Source organism: Haplochromis burtoni, unplaced genomic scaffold, assembly GCF_018398535.1.
Source record: "Haplochromis burtoni strain Fernald_Lab_line unplaced genomic scaffold, NCSU_Asbu1 Contig_43, whole genome shotgun sequence".
NCBI lineage: Eukaryota > Metazoa > Chordata > Actinopteri > Cichliformes > Cichlidae > Haplochromis > Haplochromis burtoni.
In genome coordinates this window covers 1,425,244-1,443,715 of record NW_024582404.1, presented here as the reverse complement: position 1 = coordinate 1,443,715, position 18,472 = coordinate 1,425,244, and the positions used below count along the sequence as shown (strand labels likewise).

Below are 18,472 nucleotides of genomic sequence, written 5' to 3'. Positions count from 1 at the left end.
TACAGAACAAAGTGCAGTTTAATGTAAGACAAGCACCATTTGGCATCTGAGACATTTTGAACTACACATGGTCTTCTTAACCTGCCACAGTACCAACTCTGCAGAGGGTCTGTCCTAGAAAAAGCTCACACACAAGCTCTCAGCTGCACCAAGCCTCGGCTCAAATCAGTGTAACATCAGACTTACCGAAGGTTAAATGCCCAGAGACTTTCTGTGAAGGAAAACTGAGAAGTGTCCAATCACAAGCGTGTCTCCCACATCCCCCTGAAACACTACTTCATGTGTTATGAGTCTTGATATTTTTGATTATAGCGTACACTTGTTGTTCATCTTGGAGTAAAAACTGACAGCATGTCGTCTGCTCTTTCACAGGTTTCTGCATGTTTGTGCTGAGTTTAGTGAAGAAACATTACCGCCTGCAGTTTTATATGGTGTGTATCAGCCAAGTAACCATCTACTCCTCTGCTGCACCACTAACCTTCTCATCCATCCCCTCTCATGGCTTCCTGCTTCTTCTGTCTCACTCAGAGGAATTTAGAAACTCATCTCACGCCTGCAGAAGGCTTTTTAGGTCGTGTTTGTCATTAAATGTTATCCTGCATTAGCTCTCTGTCCACACCGACACAGCGTTTGATCCCAGATGAGTGCAGTGGCTCCAGCTGTATTTCATTTATGTGCACCTGCTTTGCTTATTTCTGTCTGTAGCCACCTTTATGCTCCACATTTTATCAACTAAACAAATTTTAATGACTAACTTAATTTAAATTTTAATGTTATCTCATATACAAATTTATGCAAATTGCTACAAATAGCACGAATGCAAACATTTCTCAGGAAAGGCGGCCACAAAGGGAAGAGCCACCCTTTCTTTCATCCAACATGATGATTTTCAGGCTAAACTGCTCATTGTATACTAATATTTTAGAATGGTTTAATTGTGCTGCTGTCTTTGTTTCTAGTATTGTAATAATTTAGTTGCATGCGTCTCCACAGGAATCAGTTCTCTCACTGCTGCCTGCTTTTCTTTTGATGTTTTTCACATTTCTGCACCATCTGATCTGCGGTGTGGCTCTGTCAGTGCCGTCCAGCATGTCCGCCTGTCCTTCTGTTTGTTTCCACTATTTCTGACATGATCCGACTTTCTGAGCAGGCACGGCTACATTCCAGTGCAGTGACACTGTGGTGTTTGTGTTTGTGTTTGCCATTCCAGTTTGCTTGGACCCATGTGACCCTGTTGATTGTGGTAACTCAGTCCCACCTTGTCATTCAGAACCTGTTTGAAGGAATGATCTGGTAAGCAGGACAAAGAAAGACTAGAGGAAGCTGCCCTGTGTCTAACTATCACTGTTTTATATGTTTCATCGCAACTGTGTGCCCACTGTCGGAGTTCGCTTTGTGCAGGCTTCTTAAAAAGGCAACAGTGCATTTAAAAATTAAGTCACACCAATAAAGTTTTAAGTAAGAGGAAAAAACAAGTCATTAGAGGGCAGAAGCATTTTTGAGCCAAGTCAGATACTGATTCTTACCTCTCATCATCGCTGAAATTCCTGTTTTTCAGGTTCATCGTCCCCATCTCCATAGTGATCTGCAATGACATCATGGCCTACCTGTTTGGGTTCTTCTTTGGGAGGACTCCACTCATTAAGGTAAATTAGAAATGGCTTTGAATTTCTATTTCATGCTGATGAAATTTAAGGTATGAGAAATTGGAAAACTGAACCTCTTTTCAGTGGATGATCTCATGGCGACTATGTCCCTCATTTATATACAGTCTATAGATGAGACCTGCAGAAGCTGTTGTGGAAAACATACGTAAAGAGAGTCTCCCTTCAGTTTGTTAAAGAGTGGCTTTCATGGTGAAACACAGCGTGAGCTCAAAACGAATAAATGTTCAGCATCAGTGGTGATGAATGTTTTATCAGACTCATGTGCCGACTGCTTCACAGTCTGCCTCAGTATCAAAACAGGTGGTTGAAATTTGCCTCACAGGGCATCTGCATGGAGATCCAAGTAGTTATAATAAGGTCAGGTTGGATTCTCCAAGTACTGAGGAGAGATGCTCCAGTGTTTCAGAGGAAATGTAATTCATAGCAACAGTAACTAGCCAGTGGGAGAAATAAGCATTTGATTGTCTGTTGAAGTCATTTTAACCACTTACAAAGAAATGAGCCAACTATGATTCAGTGGTAAGTTTGCTTTAATAGTTTAAGATAGAAAATGAAGAAAAACGCATTCTCCAACAAATTACTGTGTTTTAGGGATTTGAGCCTCTCAGAGGACATGGTGTAGTACTTGGTGGAGTAGCTGTTGTGGGCAAGCACTGCTTTTAAGAAGTTCTCGTAGTCAGTCCCCAGGTTCGTGCACATCACAGCAGAGATTTTTAGCCACTGCTCTCTCTTTAAGGTTTCTAGTTTGTCACTGGGAGACACAAAGCTTCTGGGCTCTCTGTGGGTCCAGAGGCTGACCGGGCGACTCCATGGCCTCCACATGCTGCTTCTTGGGCCACTCCAGAGTGAAGGAGGTTCTTGTTAAAGATTTTTCCATCTTTTTCCTCAATGTGATGCAGCGGTCTTGTGCTGTGGGTAGGGGGGGAAAGCATGGAAACATGCCATAGTCGGCATTGTTTTCCCTTGAACTGTGCGGAGAGGACTAATGCAGACGATTCAGTTTGGTCTCATCTGAGTCATTCAGGTGTTCACTGACAAACCTGAGTCAGGCCTGAACATGGGCCTTCTTGAGCAGGGGTACTTTGCAAGCACTTTTCAAGCCGTAACAGCTTGGTAGGGAGTCGATGGGGGTCAAGTATTTATTTATTTATTTCCCTCACTGTAACTGCAGCTCTTCCAGGCAGCATTGCTATCAGACTCATTAAAAACATGCACTGTTAAAGCACTGAAATAGTCAGATACAGGTCCTGAACTGTAAATCTAATGGATGTTGAACCCTTCATCATCTGATGACAGCCGCTGCTGCTGTACAGACTCAGCAGATCGGAGCTGAGGGCAGAAAAAAAGATTTATTCTAAATCACGAGTAGTTTGTGGTGAGACTGAGTAAAAACCACACGTCAGGTTGATGTGAAAGAAGCCTTGTGTTTGTGTTTCTCACGCCCCGCAGCTCTCACCCAAGAAGACCTGGGAGGGTTTCATCGGAGGGTTTTTCGCCACTGTCGTCTTTGGCTTCATTGTGAGTACGCTTCTTGTTTTTTACATTTTTGCTTTGACTCACATGGTCAGCATTTCCTGCTATGCAGAGCTGTTTATGGAAGCAGACAAATCAAAGGAAACATAGATGTTGCCTTTCTTCTGCGTTGCTACTGTAGATAAGGAGCAGCTGTCGCCAATCTGTATTTTACTGTTAGCTTTGTGATTGTTGGCAGTTTCTCATCACTCTTACACATGCAGGACATTTTTATAAAAGTCACGTGACTCTTAGTCACAGGAAAAAAATGTGAAATATGCTTGGATGTTGTTGGAGTTTCGATTTTTTTGCAATTTAATGGCAGTCGGGACCAAAATAGCCATTTTTCAGCCTCATTTTTACGATTGTGCTTCACATTCGTTTGCATCTCACAGGTGGTTGTTTCAGAAGCTAATGTTTCCTTTGCGTTCCCTCAGCTGGCCTACCTCCTCTCTCAGTTCCAGTGCTTTGTGTGTCCCGTGGGCTTCAACAGTGAGTCAAACAGCTTCACAGTCGAATGTGAGCCGTCTGACATCTTTGTGATGCAGGAGTACACACTTCCCACTGTGCTACAAAACACACTGAGATGGGTAAGACTCTGTTCTTGTCTTTCTTCTGGAGTCATAATCATGACGACATTAAGAGATTTTAGAATGAAAGACATATGCAGTACTCCTCCTGAAATCATCAGAAATGTTTTGCAGATGCTACATTATTTAGTTTATTTCTTCAATGCAGACAACTAACATGATGGCCTTAAAAGTGATGCTCATGGTCATTTCCAGCTCCAGATTTGTAGTCTTGCTCTGCAGATCAGATTAAAATGGCTTTGATTAAATAACTTTTCAATATTTGTTTTGTCTCTTCTTGCCTCTGTTGCAGAAAACTGTCAACCTGTATCCCTTCGCGATCCACAGCATCTTCCTCTCGTCTTTTGGATCTCTCATCGGACCGTTTGGCGGCTTCTTTGCGAGCGGCTTCAAGCGAGCTTTTAAAATCAAAGTAAAAAGCATCTCCGTTTCTTCTCCGTGCGTTCACTCCTGTTTATCTGTTTGTCAGCGGGATTGCATAAGAGGCCTAATTTCATTGAGTTTGATGTAAATGTGGATCATGGACAGAGGAGGAACACATCTCTAAATATTCTGATGGGAGGGCTGAGCGGATGTGCTCTCTGAGGGCCTGTGCAGTTCATCTGCTTCCCTCTCCTGTTCATCCAGGATACTCCAGGGCTTTTGTTTCACACTTTCTGTTTGATGCAGTTTTCTGTTCAATCTGTTTTCCAGGTGAGATTTAAGTGTTGTTAGTTTCTGCGACCCGAGTGAGTGGTAGTAGTTAGCTGGAGCTCCAGCTCATACACTGTCACAGATTAGTATTAGAGAGAGCGACGGTTGAAATGTTGCAGAAACTGGTTGGACCACTTCAGCTGTGTTTACTCGCTGAGATTGTATTTAAAGTGGCAGGCAGCTCAGCATTCTTTGCTTAGTCACTAATGCATTCATTACTTCAGGCTGTCAGAGTAAGCTGTAGCCACCAGTGGTTTGTGCTTTTTTTGTGTGCATTCCTGGTGGCCTGTGTAGCATATCTTCACCTAGTGACACCTATTTGACAAGCGATCTTTAAAAATAGCATCTTTTCCACACAGTGTAGTTATCATATTATGGATAAAAGCACAGCTTGGATGCTATAGCATGCTGTGTGTCTTCTCCTTCAGGACTTTGCCAATACCATCCCTGGCCATGGAGGCATCATGGACCGCTTCGACTGCCAGTACCTGATGGCCACCTTCACACACGTCTATATTGCCAGCTTTGTCAGGTAGGAAGCGCTGGCAATGTTAATGAGTTCTCATAGAGGAACTTTGTGCTGCTGTGGTAGTTCCGTCTTTTGAACATTTAGAGGTGTTTCAATCGTGTGTAATTTTAATTGATTTTACTGGCAAGGCAGTTCACAAACCCCTCAGCCACAGTATATGAGCCACGACCGCCGGCTAGGAGTACACACGATTATGGCAAAAATGATAATCACGATTATTTTCACTGAAATTGAGATCTCGATTATTTGACGATATTTATTTAACAATAACAATGTGTTGAATAATGACTTTAAAAAATAATATAAAATAGTGTGCAAATACTGATAACAGTGCAAATGTTTGCAATATAAAAATAAATGAAAAATGTAAACATCTATGTTTAGTGAACTTTGCAGTGTTGCTCTGTGGTGCAGCTACGACACGTAGCAAAGTTTACACACTGTGTCTACTTGATCCACGTCTGACTCCACGTAATGTTTCCACACCACTGAAGTGTTTTTACCTCTCTTTTCAACCAACAGCAGTCACTCTCCTCTCCAAATAACTTCTGCTTAGCTTTCCGAGCTTCCCTCGGGTCCTCTTAATTGTTGTGACACGTGTTCGAAATCGCAGAGAGGTGCGCTCGATTTGCCACACGGAGCAGCGCGAGAGTAAAGCACGAGGGAGGGGCTAATAATCGGCTCAGTCATTTTTAATGATCGTTGAAAGCCCAGATCGTAATCTAGATTAAAATTCGATTAATTGAGCAGCCCTACCGCCGGCTACATGCTGTCAGGGTCAGAGGGTCATGTGACTAAAGGTGACACTGGAATCAAATTTTACCAGATTGTGTAAAATTACTGACACTGAAGATAAAGTTTCAAGTAAAAAATGTCAAAATATAGCTGGTCTGGTTTAAATAATCCAAAACGTTCCAGATGTCAAAGGAAAGCTATTTGAAAAACCTCACATCAGTCTCACTCGCCATCAGGATAAACAGGTGGATCCATCCATCCATCCATCCATTCGCTTCCGCTTATCCTTTTCAGGGTCGCGGGGGGCCTGGAGCCTATCCCAGCTGTCATAGGGCGAAAGGCGGGGTACACCCTGGACAGGTCGCCAGTCTGTCGCAGGGCTAACACACAGGGACAGACAACCATTCACACTCACATTCACTCGCACATTCACACCTAGTGGCAATTTGGATTATCCAATTAACCTATCCCCACAAGCTGCATGTCTTTGGACGTTTCAAAATGACGTTAACGTGGGCATCGAGCAAAAATACTTTGACTTCTGTAACTGTTCTTCAAAAATGTCAGTCCAACTCGGCTAACTTCAGTTCAGTTTTATTTATATAGTGCAAAATCACAATAGCAGTCACCTCAACGTGCTTTATATTTAAAGGTAAGGACTCTACAATAATACAGATACCCCAACAATCAGATGACCACCAACGGTGTCCAAGAGTTTCTAGTTTGAAAAGATGACGACGGCCGAAATGCTCAGCTCAAGCCGATCCATCCATCTTTACGTACAGTCTATGTATTTCACTCTTTTTCAGTCAGTAGTTCAAAACGTCACTTGCAGCTTGTAGGTTCCTTTTTTCTGTAGTGGTTACTGGAGGTTCTCGCCTTCCCCCTGATGAAAGGAAAGTTTGAGTGCTCTCGTGCTTTATTTTGCTTTAATTGCCAAACTTGAAGCTTGAATTTCTTTCCTCTTGCAGAGGTCCGAACCCCAGCAAAGTGCTGCAGCAACTGCTGCTGCTCCAGCCTGAGCAGCAGCTCGGCATCTTCCATACTCTGCAGTCCCACCTGAGAGACAAGGGCATCCTGCCACCTGCTGCTGTCCAGGCCGAGTGACGCGGCACCACCTCTACAGGGTGATGACCTGGGAGCGTGCGAGACGGTTTTCAGAGTTGGCGTAAGCATGTACACGCAGGCACGCATGCAGAACAGCCGTATATGGTATGTGTGTGATTTCTGGCATATATCGGAGCATCCATCGTCATCCTGTCGGCTCTTCGTTCAACTTCCAATCAGCTCAAGATCACAACTTTGAACCTGAGGTGACTACAAGGAACAATCTAGTAGGAAAGAAACTAAAAACAAAAAGGAAAAGAAAGGTGGCTGCGTTGCTTTTCACTTGGACCGGCATCAGCTGCAGCACGCTTCACGAGTGAACGGGCCGCCGTCATCCTTAAAACACACACTGAAGAAAAAGATGTACTCGCTCAACAACAGTGACTGTAAAGCACGCAGCTTTCTCAGTGGAGGGTCGACGTGCAGATTCGCTGTGGACGGCAAATATTGCACTAAATTTAGATTTTAAAAATGGATTTAAGAAGCTTTTACCAGCATAAACTGGGCCCAAAGTGTTGAGCACGTGGACCTGAGTTACAGCAAACAGACCTGGGTGTGGGTGAAGTAGTGATGCAGCAGGGTTGTCAAACATACTGCTAAATGAAGCCATGCTTAGTCTCCACTTCCACAACATTTAGCTTTTAGGTTTCTGACTAAATCTAAAATAACTCGCACAATAATAGTCAAACGACTGTAGGCATGTTAACAGCATCAGCTGCACACTCAGCACTCGAATAATGTTGTACATAAATCTACTGAAACTATTTAGCAATCAATGCATATAATATATTACTACTTTATGTGACCTGCTGCAGAAAAAGACTTTTAAGCTATGAGAAGTGATATGCAAAAAAAAAAGATGTAACTCATTTGTAGCTTTGAGCATGAAGAAATTAGATTTTTAACAGGTAGCAATGTAGAGGTGTTTGGGTGACCCTTTGCTTGACTGTAAAAAAAAAAAGATAATTTAAAGGAATAGGTTGAATAGTGGTTTGTGGGAAATGTAGTCAGTGGTTTTCTGTCTTTGAGCTGATAAAAAGATCAGTAGCACTGTCCTCTCTATCTATAAGCACAGCAATACAGTAGAAAATATTATAAAGATCAATGGAAAAGTTTTTAAAAAGTCACAAATGTGGCGCAGCAGAACATAGTTTTATAGTGTCATTACTATACCTATTATTTCAGTTCAATTTTATTTATATAGCACCAAATCACAACAGCAGTCGCCTCAAGGCGCTTTATATTGTAAGGTAAAGACTCTATAATAATACAGAGAAACCCCAACAATCAGATTTTAACCAGTGGATGAAAAATCACACATAAACGTCACAAGAGTGGGCAGGAACAGTTTCAAACGGACTTGTATGCAAGTGTAAAAGTTATTGTACTAATTTCTCTCCTTTACGACTCATTTCCCTTGTTCCGGGTTTTTCCTGGTTTGTTATGGGCCGTTTGGAGATGAGAATACCTGCAAGGCAACGCTAAATGCTTAGCTTACTTTTTCCCATAAGAAAGAGGAAGCACGTTTATATTGAAGTCACTGCCTATTTGGAATCTAGAGTCAGTCTAGCAACTGGTTTATTCGTCGTTTGTCTATTTCGACGTTTCACTTGAGCAGTTTTGGATTTGACTTTAAAAATGTAACCAGAGGCGGCGCCTGACTCAGTCGAGATTTGAATCCATGATGTAACTGAAATAATGTTTTATCGTTCTAGAGATTGGACAAAATTGCAAATTTTATATCCCGAACAATACAAATGCATAATAATTAATATAAGAAACAGAAAAAATTGTGATGTTCAAGAAAATTCCAGAAATTAGTCCTAATCCCCACCCTGATATCTGGATCCACAGACACATTTGTCCATGGCAGTGAGGTCATTTCCATCCTCACAAAAATCCCAAAACGCGCACTGTACAGATTAGATTATACAGGGAACAACTTTAAGTTGGTGGGAAACTGCAACAGCCTGCAAAGCTGCCCTCTGGTCTCTGTATCCTTACTCCTTACTCTGCAGGGTTGCTAATTAGCAAGTCAGTGACAGAGTTTGAAGGACGCGTGTTGATCTGTGAGCTTTAGAGGAATGACTCGCTGCTCACACAGAACTGAATCTTCATGTCAGACTCTTGGAAAGAAAACAAATGAGCACATTTCCCGAGATGTGAAACTGTTTCCTTCAACCAATGATTTTAGTTGCACTGTGGGGGTGGTGGTGGTGTTTGAGGGGGGGGGTTTCCATCAGATCGTTTTTGGATGATTTAGGGTGTTTTTGCACATCAAATCAATGTTTTCTAAGTTTGAATGTAGATTGCAATACAAAATGTTATCAATGATAACATGAGATTAAATGTAGAGCCTATATACTGTACGATGGAGTGTATGTACAGTATATAAAACACTTCTTTAGGTGTACAAAGAACTCTGGGAGGTGGTTTTATTAGCTATAAGTGCAAGTTGTAGTTTGATTCTTTAGAGTATGGATCGGATAATTTTAATGTCAGAGGAAATGTGATGATTCGTATTTATGTTTTTCATGTGTTACGACGCTACGTTTGCAAAGAGATTCTCTGTTTGTATCCAGATCCTTTCACAGAGACGTTTACCAAAGCACTGTTTGATCAACACTGATTTTCTTCTGTTAGTGAAAAAGCTCAAAGAGTCAGATGGGAGTCAGATCTCTCCTGTCCCGACTTTCCCTGCTCATCCCGAAACACTCAAACCTGGAAGGTGAGAGTTTGGAATTGGGTTGGAGTGCTGACATCTGGATCTGTGTTGTGTTCACACGCTTCAGTCGTTGGTCAACGAGGATATTTTAATTTATTCGTCCGGTTTGTTCTGTTCGTTTTTTCATCGTAGATTCCAAGATGTGAACGAGCGGTTCAGGTTGAATTTTTGGGACCAGCTGTATCGTACTGTGTAAATCTTTTAACTACCGCTTTACGCGCTTTTCTTTACGCACCCCTCGCGCGTCCAGCATTCACAGAAGCAGCGAAGGACGCAGACGTCTGGACCGACGTGTCAACACTAAAGAGATCCGACCAAAAGTGGAGCAGGAATTGACTCAGAATTATGTTAGAATGGATTTATATGGAGCCTGGAGTGTGCCAGTGGAATAATGTGACTCGTAAATCAATTCAAAATGTGTATATAAACTAGCTGCTGTCCCAGGTAATGACTCTGTATTGTCTGGAAGGATAATGAGCGAACTTTAGAAGTGCCTTTTATTTAAAAATAGATATACTTTGTTAAATGCTATAGTACTGATTCCTCCAGTCTCTTAAATTCAGCTCCCATAATGATCATAATCAACACCATCGGTCAGTCTGACGGTGTGGATTCATTTCCCAGTGGGTGTTGGAGTGTTTGCTGTTCTTCTACCGATCTAATATTTCTTTTTAGTCCTACCCACGTTCTCTCCAGAGCCTGTTTATTGCACACTACCAGTTTAACCTTTTTTCTCTTTAAGCAGCACAGTTCAGGTTGTAATCTGGAAAGTATGGAGCGAATGAGCAGCAGGTGAGCTATAGCTGTGGCTATCTAATCAATCTTTAATTGATATACTTAAGATGTATATTATTTCACTGGGACACTTGAGACTCCATATTTACAGCTATAGTTCCACGACACACGTGCATACTAATTTATACTTTCCTACCACGTTGCACACAAAGGTAGAAGAGAGAACAGGTAGCTGTCAGGTGACGATGCAGACTTTCAGTTGTTGTGTTTTTAATTTATCATTTTGTGTACATTTGGTTTGATTTGAGCAGAAATGTTTTCTAATGAGATGGATAAGGAAAATGTGTATCTACTGAGGAATAATGCTGTTTAATATTAGGGGCAATACAAAGTACGGTAAATAAACACACTGATATCTTAATAGAGAGATTGTGAAGGTGTTTAATGTACGGAGGTAAATAAAGACTTTTCTTTAAAATGTTTTTATTCCGATTCGTGTTTTTGATAATGAAAAGACACTTTTACATTAAAGGATCGACTTCAGATTTATTCACAAAACAAAGCCTGACAGTTAGGAAAAGAGAGATTTTGCACAGAGTGAAAGAACAATTGTGGAGTTTGCACTGATAGAGCCGTTACTAACACACGTGTAAGCATAAAGAGCTGCTCAGACGTTTCCTATCGACTCTGAGCTTTAAACACACCACCGAGCAGATAAAGACAATAAAAACGTAACTTCTAAAGGAAGCAAAGAAGTGGCTGGGTTGTAATACATAAAGATGTTAATGCCATTTTGTGTTCATTATTTTCACCATGAGAAGTATCAGGATAAATGGGAAAGCTATACAGTGACAAAACTTACAACTTTGCTGCTCCTACCAATAACAGCCACCAACACCAACAGCAGGATTTTGGCTTATCCAGGTAACTTGAGACTAAACCTGGGTTTTAGTATGACAAAGGTGGTTCAGCAGCCGCGGTGCTTTCAGTCTGTTTTGTGTTTAACCACCTCAGATTTTTCTAGTAGTGCACTACATAAAAATCAGTCACTGCTGCCCATGTGATCATGCTATTAGCCATGTTATCAGGTTGATAACAACCTTCGTGTGACTGCTTGGCCTGATTGGGGCTGTCGGGGTTCGTGAAGCCAGACAACGGAAAGATATCCTGCATTTAACTTGTACAAGTACAAGGCCTGAATGATCAGTTATGAATACCCGCAAACTAAAACGATGCAGTGTAGTGCAGCCGGGATATGAAAGCAGAACGACTCAGACAAACAAAGCAAACACAGACAAACTTTTCTGCATCCTCTGGAAGGTTTCTATTAAAGTGCATCATAGTTTTCTTTGAGTCAGACGAAAAAACAAATATCAGCATCATAGAGCAATACATCTGGACTAAAGTGGCTTCAGTACATCAATAACAACAGCGCCCCCTACTGGAGAAAGGTTTACCACCCTCCCCATTTAAAAAATGACTTGTTTAGGTCAGTTAATGTTATCTGTCAAATCTTCAGTTTTTCATAAAACTTGGTGTTAATGCAAAAACAAAAGAAGCCTCAAACATGCATAATCTGACATTTTCTACATTTACATGTTTATTTAATGTTTGATTTCTCCAACTTATTTTTTGAAATGTAGAAATCTGAAATATTGGAGTCATGGCTAAAATATTTGTCGCTTTATTAATTATTGTGCAAATTTAGCTTTTTTTACACTTCAAGAAATGACAGACTGCATTTACAAGACACCTGAACTTGCTATATATGTGAAGGGAAAACTTATTTAGTTTTTGGGGGCTTTTTAGAGACAGGACAGCCGGGTGGGTTGGGTGGTGGCGGGCGGACATACAGTCGATGGCCTCAGGGCAAAATCGGGCCTCTGCAAATACCCTCGTTACACCCCAGGAAGCTACAGCGACGCCTTAAAACTTGGATTTTCACATATTTTCTGTAAATCGGGACGTAATAATCATGTAGTCAAAGTAACGTATACAGAGTGCATGATGTGGACGATGCAATAGCGACATGAATTTAAAAAAAGTTACACATTACTGCGGTTATTAGACACTAACATACACGTGATGGAAATATAGTGCAATTTGAAAAGTTATGGCCTCTCCTGATTAGAAGTATTTTTAAAGTGCCAACACTCAAGATTTAAAGCCTCGTCCGATTGCTAACGTGTCACAAAGGAGACCAGTTTGACAGAAAGACTTCTCCTGCCACACCGTCAGCTCATGGACGTCCTGCAGGGGGCGTCTGAGCATGCTCAGAAAATCCTCTGTGGGTGATTAGAGGCTATTCTGTAAGGCTCAGTTAATGGATAGCGGCTGGACGGACCGTGCTCTGCACATGAAGTAATAAAACTAAAACACAATGATTGAATCACATTGATTAACTGCTGATTAAACCTGCACTGGTACTCTTCATGTTACTGTAAAGAAAATAATGAACGAATAGGCTCTGGCCGTCAGTATCAGCTCTGTTCTTCACCGCTCTGCTCCACTAAGTATTTCCCTAATAAATCTCCTTCAGTGCACATGGTTTATATCTAATCCCATTTACACCGATGCTCTCAACATTTGAAAATGCTTTCCATCTTGTTGCCGGTGTGAAGCCCAGCAGGCTCCTCATGAGGTCAAATATAAGCACATTCACAGACCAAGCCCTTCAGCAACATTGCCTCTCAGATCTGTCAGTTAGCATCAGTTCCCTGTCCACGTCCCCTATGTAACTAGAGCATTAAATGGCACTCTTGTTTCGTCAGCTTCCTCCTCTATGACGATCCTCCGATCGGACCTGTCAGGACAGAAAAGTAGCCGCAGCAGCGCTAACCCGAGACGCACCAAAATCCTCAACACTAGAAAAGCAAAAGGCACCGTGATCTCCATCAGGTGGAAAATCGGGGCACTAAATTTACTCAAAATGCACGTGAGGAAAAACGTCCCCAAAGCTATGCAGGGGTACAGAGCCAGCTTAGCTAGCATAAGCACGTGCTCACGTCCACCGTATCGCACGTAGGGGTGCAGAGTTTCCTGTTCGTTGTACAGAGCGACCACCCAAATGGCGAGCTGAAAAATACCGGCGAAGAAAATGATCACACAGCTAATCTGAATGGCTTCCAGCTCATTGTGAGAGTTGGGCGGGAACTCGTGCGTTAGCTGGTAGGCTAACGGTAAACCTCCGACGAACGCCAGCGAGAAGGTGTTCAGCAGGCCCATGAAGCGCGTTGCCTTGGTGACATGGAGGAAAAGCGAGTGATGGACAAACCAGAGAAGGCCGACGGTGGCGAAGGAACCAAAGTAGGCGAGGTACTCGGGGCCGTAAAGCCGCAGAGCCGCTGTCAGGCTGCCGCCAAACTGCTTCTGCACGACTGTGGGATCTGGGACGTTGTCCTCGCTAGAAGGAAAGAACCGGAGAAGTTAAACATTAGAAGGTTTTTCCAATTATAACCTTTGTATTACATTTAACCCACACTAGAAAATGTAACAGAATCACTGCTACTCAGAAAAGTTTATACAAAACTGATTTTTGAAGTATTTTTAGTGAGTGTATATTAAAGATACAGATGCCAACTCTGAGATTTGTGACCTGGACTGGAAAGTTCCTGATTTTGAGTCTTAACATCCAACAAAAATTTTTTTTAGTTATGAATAAAAATACTGTAAACTGGTGCAAATTTAGACAGTTTAAGAGATGCCACAAATGAAGCCACTGCAGAGGTGCATTCTATCTGACGACCACCAGATGGTGACAGCTGTGGCTGCAGGATGACTCGGCTTCCTATAGAAGTTTATGGCCTCAACATTCATAAACATTTTCTTCCCCTCGTTGTCACACTTGGTTTTTCTGCAATCAACATTGGAAGCTCTCATTTCAAGGCTTCAAAGCGGGACTTAAGAAACCAATCTGTGACATCGCAGTAAATACGCCCATCTTTCACTGGTTACAAAAATCTAGTTATTGCTCATATTTACTAAAACGTGTCTATGTTGTAAACTTTGGTCAGTCTAACTTTCAAAGAGGGGCTTCATCAAAGGTGTGTGCAGCTTCACAGCCACAACACGCTCGATAAACTGCAGACGTCACACCGTCTACATCAACTGTTTCGACTGTCCACCCTCCTTTTTCCCCTCATGTAGGAACCAGGACGTCTTCTGAACATTTCTTTGACAGGATTTAGTCCGAACATTCGGGGGAATTTATTAAAGGACATCATCATGCTAAGAAGTTCATCATTATGAGCAACTCTTGGTACGTCACCAGGCTCTGATCTTTACACTGAAGTCAAAAATACTTTTCTTTGACCACTTCCTTCATTTTTTTTTTATGCCAAATTAGTTTTTTTAACCTTAGATTTTCATAGCGGACTATTTAAATGTTCAGATCATCCAAATGACCAAAAAACTGACTCAATTCCTCTGACAGTAAAACAGGCCCCTCCTAAAGGATATTTGAAAGTTGCACAGCCGATAAAGCTGAAACAAACCATATGTCCAAGATGAGAAGCGTTGCTACGATGGCATAAACTCCGTCGCTGAAAGCCTCCACTCGCTCCTTGCTGAGGGGTTCGTTAGGCAGGTAGGTGTAGAACAACATGGAGTCTGGAGTTTCCTCCACCTGACCTGAAATGGACGAGGGTTGATTGGTACAAAGGCCAGAGGTCAGCACTTATTTACAGTTCCCGTACGGTCCGGCTCTTACCGATGGCTTTGCTGCGACACCACTTCAAACACTGGGAGATGTAAGGCAGGAAGATGACGATGGCCAAGAGAACGTAAGACTGAGGAAGAAATGAAAACGTGATACTGGGAGAGTGTTTCTGACCAGCTTTGGATTTGTTACTTTATTCACTGGCAAACAACAAAGAAATGTGAGAGCCGAGATCACCTATAATCATAAAATAAGACATTTATATATTAGGTTGTCCATTTTTAAAATATGAAGGAAATAAATGCAACAGCACCAACCAGCTGGAAGAAGATGAAGGAGAAGATGCTGGCGAAGAAGCACATGATGGGAACCTTCATGATGACTTTGAGGATGTGGTGTTTGTAGAAGGTCTGGTTCTCTGAGATCTGGATCTGCTCATTCAGGAGGAAGGGGCGGCTGAAGGCGTACAACACAATCACCGACTACAGAAACAAGACACACGGGATTACAACGTATGCAAACCGCCCTGCAACCACCGGCTTCAGCCGCCCAACACCTTAAGGCGGATAAATGGTTCAATGAAGTTAGGAAACTGAACAGAGCAGCAGACTTACCGAAGGATGACAATCTAACGTTTAAGTTTCTCACCTGAATGACGCCGATCACCATCACACAACCACAGAAGAGTAAAATCCCGAGGATGTTCTCAGGAAAGGTCGCCATTAAAGAAAACTGCAAAGTGTAGATGACACCACTGAATGAGAGCGTCGTTCGTTCAGCAGTGACTGATTCTGGGTCAACAGTTTCACACACTCAGACTCACTGTGTAGGGGAGGAAGGTTATCAGCATCATGCAGGCCTGAAATAGAAGCAAAAGCAGAAGTTCAGACTAAAAATGACCAAAATACTCTAAAAGATGTGACTGCTGACAGAAAACACCATGAAATTTGAAGCCAATTTATACAGGCCTATAGTCTCTGCTCAGCCTAACTGTAAGCACAAGATGAATTTAAGTAAGAGTATATGCACATGTAAGTCTCAAGTAACATCGTGTCCCTGCTTCGTGGGACAAACAACATGCAGACATGGATACAAAACACAAAAACAAATAAGGATGCATGTCACCTGATCAAAGAAACAGACATCAGTATGTATTCATTATCATCCTTTCATGAGATAATCAAAACCTGAGATTATCTTGTAGGCAGGCTTAAATTACAAATTTAAAAAATGACGTCTATCGTTTTGAAAACACTTTAATTTTTATACTTACGAGGTTCAGAAGTGCGAGACAGTCATCGATACGAACAACAACTTGAAACAACCTGAAGATAAACGAGGAGAGAAAGAATGAAAACGGGCGTCTTAGAAATAACTAGTACTACGATACTATTAGTACTAATACTATTACCACTACTACTGACCTGATATGAGCAGCCCAGGCAACAGTCACAATGAGGAATGTCATCAAGTAAACGCCGATCTTTGTGGTGAGTAGACCCTGAAGACTCTCCCTCAATTCCTGCAATACAAGATTTTACAGCATTTTCCTGTTATAGGTCCTTAATGTGAATTAAGATAGTTTAAAACTTCCAAAAGTAACTAAAGTTATCATCAGAGAATGTTGGAGAAGCAACCAGGAAGATGTTAGATCCAGTTCAGGTTGCAATTTGGTGTAATACCATTTTGTACCAAAAGATGGTGCGATGAGTACGTGTAGCCTTTATTCAACCAGCAACAAATCATTAGAAACACATTTACAATGGCGTCCCGTCAAAACCTGAAGAAAATAAGGGTGGGGCTAAAATTCACCGTCAAAAACAAAAACAGGCGTCACACATCTGAAAGCATTTCAGTGTAACCACAGGAGAAACACTGCTCCCTGCTGGTGACGATTTTATTTACAGTTTGCAGAGTGTAAATACAAACAATACGTTAACTTGTTATTACATTTACTGCAAAATCAGAAGCTGCATCAGAAAGCTCAGCTGAATAACAAGGATATCACGGCTTTGCTAAAGCTTGAAATACGTTTTTAAAAAGTCCGACGTTACCTCATTATTTTCCACTTTGGTGTGAGCAACAGGTAAAATCTGTGGATAAATGAAACTGTATCAGGAGACAGATCAACTCAAACATACAGTGCTGCACATACACAGATATGTTAGACTCTTAGATCAGCGTGTTTGGGGCCAGGAGACCCAATTAGCAGTAATGAATTAGGCAGAAATCTTTCTATAAGTGTTATTTATTTATTTGAAATTAGTTTTCACTGTTATAGATTTTGCAGATAAGATTTTTTTCTCTTCCTGTCTCAGTGTGATGGGTCTGACTATGACAGTAAAACAACAGTTGAGAGAAGAAGCTCCATGAATTGGAATATTTGCGTATCTGCGCTTCACTGTGAATTTTCTATTCCGTGGGACTTTTTGCTGTTTGGTTTTGCTTCTTCTGTTGCAAACACTGTATCACATAAATGTTGTGACTGTGTTGCAAAGCTCGGCGTGTTTCCTACCATGACAGTGGCGATAATGGAGATGAGAGCATCGCTGTAGGCCAGCAGTCTGTGGGAGGACTGGGTGCTGCTGTGGCCCTCTCTCTCGGACGGACTGACACTCTCCAGGAAGGAGGAGGAAGCTGCGTAGCTCCTCGCACCTTTCTTCTCCATCTCCTCCTCGACGTGATGCTCTATGATGTCGCTGTCGTCGTTTTCCCCCATCCTGGAGGAGCTGCTGGGGAGTGCTGCTCATCCACACACAGCGGACAGACAGCTGACTGAAGGCGGGGAAACAGGAAGCAGCAGCCCGGCTGGTTTCCTGTTCTCACCGGAGATCGTCTGTTAAAGCGAGAGGAGCCACTCGGGGTGAGAACTTTGTAATTTTAGTGTTTCTGATCTGGCGTGGTCCACAGTGGTTTTATTTGAGTGTGTTAGAAGCTGCCTTCTGAGGTGGGTCTTAAAACCACTTAAAGTCACCTGACCGGGCCTGTTTGTGGTTTTAATCAAATTAACTGAATAACAATTTGACACATTGTGTCTGACTGGACCAACAAACCGTTACTGTTGCCATTAATTAGCAGGTATTTGCTCCTGTGACCTGCCATTCTAGCCAAGCAGGCCACGGTGAACTTTAACCTCTTTGTCAGAACCTGCAGCTTCACATAAAAGGCCAAAAAGCAAAGTGGACTCTTCAAACGGCAGCCACCAAATCAAACTGTGGCTGTGTTCATTTTGCTTTAAATGCAGGTTATGATATTGCATAAGATCCTGTTCACAGAGATGCTGATGTTCAGAAAAGGTTGTTTTACTGTAGAGTCAAACATATGGCTATTCAAACATTTTACATTTATTCATTCGTGCTGACTGATTTCTTTTATTTACTACAGCAGCATTTCTTTATCGTGTAGAGAAACTGAGACCTAGTGCTGAAGCTGCACTTCTTTTTTCTTATTTTAAGATATCCCAGGGATTTTAATTGTGTAGTTAATTATCCTTACACTCACACAAAGGGGAGTTTTACTGTT

The 18,472-nt window shown here is 41.9% G+C and overlaps 2 protein-coding genes across 2 annotated transcripts in view; one reads left to right on the top strand and one right to left on the bottom strand.

The window, feature by feature from the left end:
* cds1 (CDP-diacylglycerol synthase (phosphatidate cytidylyltransferase) 1) overlaps positions 1-10,771 on the top strand; it is a 30,956-nt gene extending 20,185 nt beyond the window's left edge. The window contains exons 6-13 of the mRNA XM_005921966.3: positions 373-431; positions 1,211-1,293; positions 1,559-1,646; positions 3,117-3,185; positions 3,617-3,769; positions 4,062-4,181; positions 4,891-4,994; positions 6,698-10,771. Of these exons, the coding sequence (XP_005922028.1) occupies positions 373-431; positions 1,211-1,293; positions 1,559-1,646; positions 3,117-3,185; positions 3,617-3,769; positions 4,062-4,181; positions 4,891-4,994; positions 6,698-6,833 (812 nt within the window). The 3' untranslated portion in view covers positions 6,834-10,771. The remainder of the gene's footprint in view (positions 1-372; positions 432-1,210; positions 1,294-1,558; positions 1,647-3,116; positions 3,186-3,616; positions 3,770-4,061; positions 4,182-4,890; positions 4,995-6,697) is intronic.
* A 261-nt stretch (positions 10,772-11,032) lies between these two features.
* tmem175 (transmembrane protein 175) lies at positions 11,033-17,783 on the bottom strand. The gene is made up of 10 exons (XM_005921965.3): positions 17,466-17,783; positions 17,005-17,043; positions 16,375-16,472; positions 16,224-16,275; positions 15,774-15,809; positions 15,599-15,682; positions 15,268-15,432; positions 15,002-15,080; positions 14,787-14,922; positions 11,033-13,696 (listed from the first exon to the last, which is right to left on the bottom strand). The coding sequence occupies exons 1-10, from the start codon at positions 17,667-17,669 to the stop codon at positions 13,024-13,026; spliced, it is 1,566 nt and encodes a 521-aa protein (XP_005922027.1). The 5' UTR covers positions 17,670-17,783; the 3' UTR covers positions 11,033-13,023.
* Between the last annotated feature and the right edge of the window lie 689 nt (positions 17,784-18,472).